Source organism: Borostomias antarcticus, assembly GCF_949987555.1.
Source record: "Borostomias antarcticus genome assembly, chromosome: 6".
NCBI classification, from domain to species: Eukaryota; Metazoa; Chordata; class Actinopteri; order Stomiiformes; family Stomiidae; genus Borostomias; species Borostomias antarcticus.
In genome coordinates, this window is record NC_140239.1 from 22,296,168 (window position 1) to 22,303,309 (window position 7,142).

General features: G+C 41.1%; 1 protein-coding gene across 1 annotated transcript; it reads right to left on the reverse strand.

Annotated features, from left to right (window-relative positions):
- Positions 1-4,054: 4,054 nt before the first annotated feature.
- On the reverse strand, positions 4,055-5,353 carry nkx2.2b (NK2 homeobox 2b; the record flags this gene model as incomplete). The annotated part of the gene is made up of 2 exons (XM_084439749.1): positions 4,055-4,605; positions 5,113-5,353. 2 exons carry the CDS (start codon positions 5,351-5,353, stop codon positions 4,055-4,057), a joined length of 792 nt encoding a protein of 263 aa, XP_084295875.1.
- Between the last annotated feature and the right edge of the window lie 1,789 nt (positions 5,354-7,142).

Below are 7,142 nucleotides of genomic sequence, written 5' to 3' on the forward strand. Positions count from 1 at the left end.
TGTGTCTTTCCTCAGGTCTTGTGGTCGAGGCAGTGACTATATGCAATTCATCTTTAACACAGAAACTCCCCAATACAGTGCGGTATACACAACCTGTCGTGACTTATTTCTTTACTGTAGCATGCAAGTGAATTAGGATTTAGGGAAATTCAAAGCTCTGTTGTTTAAAATGTATAGAAAGCAAAAATGGCACTATAGCAGGTTTTGCTCTACAAGTAAATTCTACAAGCACATTACTCAAAATGGAGGCTACTGGACTAATTAAAAAAGCTATGGTCAAGAAGCTTAGATGTTGCAGGCTGGTTCCATGTCCGAGTCAGACTCTGCTGAAGAGCTCTTGAGAGGGTGTGGTGTCAGTCAGGCAAGACCACGCTTAGACAAGAGGACCTGGATCTCTAGAGTGCCACCGTGGGATTATCAAGCGCTGCTGACCAACCCACCTGCCGCTGTGGCTCAGAGAGCATGTCTGGTAGGTATGAAAGGTGGAGAGGGAACTGTGAAAACACAAGGTCACTCCATTTGTCCAGGGATGTTTTGGAGGACAACACATGCCCCACATAATGCCCCACACCATGTGGATCCTGAAGGTCTGGAGTATGGAAACAGGGCAGATGCAGTGGTCCTTCACCTTAGGGTATGGTCCTGCACTGTATGATACCAAGAGTTTATCTCTTGAGTTGTGGCATGAATCTGGTTATGTTTTCTACAGCATTAGGCATCAACTGAGACGGACTACCCTGGGTAAAAAGTGACCTCAGCTCATTTGTGTATTATGTATTGTTAGATTGTTATTGGTGATGCTCAGAGAGCACAGGCCTCTGTATGCATTTTGTGGCTCTGTGTGTGCCAAAATGTAATGGGTTCTAAATTGGTCCATGCTACACCCCTCCATCAAGGGGTGTTTGGGCGGTTCATGGACCTACCCGTGATTCGGATCCACTCCAGAATTGAATGGATTCTTAGTTGATCCATGCCACACCCCACCACCGAGTTTCATGAAAATGTGTCTGATAGTGTCTAAAAATGAATGGAGGTGAATGGCCGGCCGTGTTTGGGCAGCTCCTGGACCTGCCTTGTGATTTGGATCCGCTCCAAAATTTAATAAGCTCTAAGGGGTCCTTTGCTCCACCCCTCCACCGAGTTTCATGAAAATTGGTCTGGTATTTTTGCGTAATCCTGCTAACAAACAAACCATCAAACCAAGAAACGTCTCGTGGACCCGCCCCGTGATTCAGATCTGCTCCGAAATTGAATGGGTTTTAGGTTGGCCCATGTGGTCAATCAACGCGGCTCTTTCTGTCCTAGCCCCACAGTGGTGGAATGAACTGCCCACTGGCATCAGGACAACAGAGTCGCTGCCCATCTTTTGTCACAGGCTCAAAACTCACCTCTTCAAGAAGTACTAACCAGATCCTTCCTTTTAAGCATCTATTTTATTTATATTTTGCTACTCTTGCACTTTGGCTTTAGATTATTTTCTTAATGGAGATGATGCACAGTTTTGTAGTTGGAGACAGATCTATATGGAAAATGGTGAATTTAATAGATGATGCACTCTCCCGATAATCAAGATTCAAGCAATAGTCGGAAGAAGATGGGAAGTGCAGCCTTTGTCAATTATGGCCCAAAGCTATGGAACACACTTTTAGCTAGCTCCTTTTGCCTCACTTGTGGACTACTGTACTTTTCTTTCTTTTTAAATGTACATCTCCAGTACAACATTTTATTAAATTGACAAGTTTACACTATGTTTTACTTAATTTCTTATCTTTATCTTTTATTGTGTTTGATCTTCCATCATTTTTTCCTGTTTTTTATTTAGTTTGTCTATTTTTATGTGAAGCACTCCGTGCATGCACACTCTCTGTTGTAAAGCACTTTGAGACACATTTATTTGTATGAAAGGTGCTAAAGAAATGAAGTTTATAATAATAATAATAATTATTATTATTATTATTATTAGTATTAGTATTAGTATTAGTATTAGTATTAGTATTAGTATTAGTATTCGTATTAGTATTATTAAGATTTATTGTGTAGAAAAAAAAAGTTAATGATTATTGGTAGGCCTACTGAATTCGAAAATCATATACCCATTGCCCTATTTTGAATTTGCACTTAGGCTACCTGGAAAGGGCTTTCTTTCTTTCAGGGCTTTGCTTCATCCAGGATAGTTTTTTGTTACCGAACTGCTCCCCTCTGTGGACAAACCACTCGTGCCGCCGCTCTGCTCTGTTAACACTGTTAGACTGTTACACTTTCTTTCAAAAGGAAAGGAATCAGGCACGTTTCTTAAAGGCAATTAAATCCAGATCACAATATCCCTGTGTCGTAATAGGTCCTCCAAGACAAAGCATTATATTGCATTATATTACATTACATTACTATAAGCATTTCACACAGTGTCCTTCTATAGACTGAACCCACAGAAAGGAAATGTAATAAGGGAGACTAACACGGGAAGGATCATCTGAATCATTAAGGGATTTGCGTTCTAAACAGGCCCCAGTGAGACATCATTTTCATTTAAGTATTTGCTGCCATCTTGTGGCTACATGTTTCGTGCTCAGTTGATAATGGCCAAGAGCAAATAGGCCTAGGCTACTACAGATATCCTTGATTTTGTATTTGTGAGCTGTAATTATTATTTGACAGTAGTTGTATTTTATGAGTAACCTACAATGAGTAAATTATTCTGAGGGGGGTACGACGACGTCAACGATGAATAGCATACTAAATAGCTCCCTGTTTTGGGGTTGCTTTGCTCAGAAAAAAGACTGCATGAATTAGTAATTCCCTATCACGCCTTAGTAGGTAACAATGCTATGTTTGAAAGCAGAACACAAGTTGTGTGTTCATTAGGGTTCCTCCCCATCGCCTTCTCCAGGCCAGCTGCCCATATGGAATACAACATGTCCAGCATGGGCCACAAAGGAACCAAGTGACAGCCTTGACAAAAACACTGAGATACTCACTCCTCATCCCTTGCTTGGAGATGAGCTGACCCAACTGACACAGCTGAATAGCAGCACAACCCCCACAGCTCTCTGCTCTGCCAAAACAGCCTCTCTCTCTTTTCCAGGCTGTGAATCCTACACAGCTGCACTCATCTAGCCTATATATAGTGGTTGCCTTTGTCAATTAACACAAGCAACACATTTCTACATACTGACAGAATTTCGAGCGTGTTGTATGGCCACCCCATTTGCCTGAGAGATGAAGTTTGGGTATAGTAGCCAAGCTGTGGATGTCTGAAATGCATTTTGAAGTTCCATGACTAAAAAAAAAAAATAGAGTGATGAATAATTGTGTGAATCCAATGCAAAAATGTTGCGAAAACTTAGGCTATTGAATGTGTGCCTTTGATTATAGTGTCAACGTGTATTACAACACTGCTCTTCTTCAGAAAGAGGTATAGATCGGTAGGCCCTATGTAGCTTTTATAATGAAAAACAAGGTGACATCCTTCATAATTTATATTAATTTCAGAAGTTAATATAACTTATAAATAAATAAGTTATCATAATAACTTCAGAAACAAACAGGTGCTGTTGGACAAGCCCTCAGTGCAAGTTTTATATGCAGTTCTAGCCAGATATGTATTAATAGAAGAATATTATCACTCAAGAAACCTATGTAGCTATATTTTCTCATAAACATTCGAACATGCGTATTTTAGGAGTAGGATATATAGATAGGCTTCATTTTTGCCTATTCAAATTATCAGTTTAATTAAATATTTTGGCTACAACCATTTTCACTCAACGAGATCAGTCCCATCAGCACCATTCAGAAGCTATAATGGCATTAACAAAATAATGATCAGGTCAAAGAAGTTTATTAACGGCCATAAATATTCAAGTTCATTACATAGCCTCGTTCACGAAATAAAACATCATAAATTAGTTCAAAGACTGAACAATTTGCGCAAGACAGAAACAGGCAAGCAAACACTTAATGAAAATCAACAGTATCTCCCGAGCATTTACCAATGTCTCATTGACGGCTTCCAAAGTTTGTTTGTTTTATCGAAGTTCTTTTGGGCATCCACAATTTACCAAGTCCATTGGTACATTTGTGCCAAATGATGCACACCAGAAAGTTGTACCATGGCGTCGGGACTGTAATGGGAGCGCATCTGCACGTGAGGAAGGGAATACGCGCTGAAAACCGAGAGTGGAATTCCTGCCCGGTATGTACCATCAAGCTCTTGAGTTTTGATAGTGTCACACGGCTTGCCATCCCTGACCAAAACCGGAATGGCCACCCGCCGAGGAGAAACGAGCTGAACCATATCCATACTCTTCTCAGCTCGAGCTCTCTTCATTTTATATCTGTGGTTCTGGAACCAGATCTTCACTTGTGTCGGTGTCAGTCGCAGGGCGTTTGCAAGGTGCTCCCTCTCGGGCGCGGAGAGGTATCTCTGTTGTCGGAATCTTCGTTCAAGTTCATACGTCTGCGCCTTGGAAAACAGCACCCTCCTTTTCCTCTTCTTTGCCGTGTCGCTGCTGTCACCTGCAAGGTCTCTGTCGATATCTTGGGATTCGTCAGTGGACAATTCTGGAGATTTTGATTCGTTACGAGAGTCAACTGACATACCGTGTACTGAAAGGAAAGAAACAAAGTTTTTATGACACAATCTCTTAAAAAAAAGAAAAAAAGCCTGTATCAGTGGCCGCACACATATGCTACACTTTCTTCTTCATCATCATCACCATCATTCATAAATAGGCTATCCACACCATCATTGAATATACAGCGATATAATACGAGGGCTAATAGGCCTAAGTCTACAAAATAAATTTGGCGGAACCCAAGGGGTAGGCTAGGCTACTTGGGAGGTATCTCAGTTAAACAATTAATAGCCTGTGACTCCAAGGCGCCGAGGCTCTGATTTAAACGAACATTGGAATGAGGGCGTTTTTCTTTCGATAATTTTAACCTAGGCTATATTAGGCACATGGATAATACAAATGAAATGAAAACAACTGCATGAGCTTAAACATAAATCTTAAAGGTAGGCTATAGGCCATTCTATAAGTAAATATGATTAGCATGGAAAAATGAATTGACTGGTGCATACAACAAACTTTTAATAGCTAGCCTACTCACATGAACATCGGATGCTGTTGGAGGATGCAAGCCATCTTGAGTATGGATTACTACAACTATCACCCAACAGGCTTTTAAATCTCACATGGCCAGTGTTTTCCGGGCGATTTTGCACCAAAATCTCACTGGTTTCGTCCTCATTTTCATCCTCGGTCTCCTCGGTTCCAGATTCCCTATTCGTGTCAGGGAGGTCCAAAATGTCCTTTACAGAGAATCCCGTCTTTGTGTTGCCAAAAGACATGGTGTTATATAGTCTATGTGCGTTTTGTAGAGAGTTCGTTTTCCCTGGATAATTGAACAAGGACTACGTTTCAGGATGATGAGCAGAATCAGTCCTTATAGGGCTACCACAAGTAAACGGAGACTCCTGGCGTGCAAATAATAACCGCCGGTCTAGAGGACTCCAGTGTCGGTCAATAGGCTAGAGGAGAGTCTCGCGGATGCTACACTATGAGTGTTGGCATAAAGGAAATCATCGCCAAACGGATTGGTCTAGGCCTATATAAGGTTAGTTTAGCCACTGATCCTGTAGCCTAATGGAAAATGCATTGGAGCACACGGATGAGATAAACCTCTGTAGGCGGGTCCTTGGAGTCAAGTGTGGATGAAGACTGTTTGTGGGTGTGAAAATGGGGTTTGGGGACATCCGAACCGCTGTCATTGGTGCTTCAGAGATGTGATGAGTGGTATTATGGGACAGATAATTACAGTACTGGGAGGAGCGCTTGTTCTTCATTTACATAAGCCATTCATCCCTTTCTTAAACAATGCTTCAATATGTAGAATAGCCTATCCATAGGAGGCAAAAAGAAATGGAACGTCCGTTTGGGAACAACATCCATGTGTAAAATAATCAAAGGGTTGTATTTGCATTGTTTGAAATCGCAGGCAAATTTATGAAACCCTTTTAGGTCAATATTTTGGCTCAGGATTAACTCAAGTAGCATGGATAAAACATGTCATGAACTCTTATTTGAATTATCTCTTTAAGGTGTGGATGGCTCGGGAATACATGATTCGTTTAATGCGTTGGGCAATCACTTCTGCAAGAATAACATTAGGCTAGGCCTATTAGCCTATCACAACCGGGCCTATAGCAAATAATTAGGCTACTATTAGGACTACCACTACTGCTGACATGATCATTATCATCTCTTATAGCAACACCGTTATCACCATTAATGTCATTTTCAAGCTTTTTGAGTTCGCATTATTATCATCAAACATTAGCGTCTTTATGAATGAGTAGGCCTATAGCCTGCAACATATTAGGCTAGGGTAGCCTATAGGCTATCATTGAAATGCGTGATGCGCATATTCTGATGAATATTGCGTACAATTTGAGTCTAGAGTGAGGAAAATCAGAATGATTGCTGTTCAGATTTATTTCAAATGTTTTTATTTTAATGTGTCTTAACGTCCCTATATGCTCCACTGCTCTCGTCTAGAAGGCTAGCTATGTGATGTGGGTGACAATGAATACTGTTCTCAGCAAATTCGAGCATCCTGGGTGGTCGGGACTAAGCAAACACACGTACAAACCGATTGCTAAGCTGCAGACAATGGAGGAAACGTAGACAAATGTCCGGCTGCTTTTGGAAGTTTTTGTGAACGCTGAGTTTTTGCATTTATTTCGGGGCCAGATAATGGATGATTGACGCCCCTCACAATGTGCCGTAACTGTTTGGAATAAATCCGAGGTTGCTCCTAGTTGTCATGGTATTCAACCGCTTTCAATGGACTATCTCTTCATTCGTCCACCCCCCCCCCCCCCCCCCCACATACACACACACACACACACCGAGCGATTTCTTGCCTCCCCAACAGAAAGTATCTAGCCTATATGAGGTCTTACAGATTGCTCGGGATGTAACACAATTATTATAGCCGTATTATTTGCCTATTGTATCATTAGGCTATCATTAAGATATTAGTCATTTTATTGTTAGGCTAATTACAACGGTCATTATTAATATTAGACCTACCATCATCATGATTAGCTTACGGTAGGCCTATTGTATTGCTGAAAC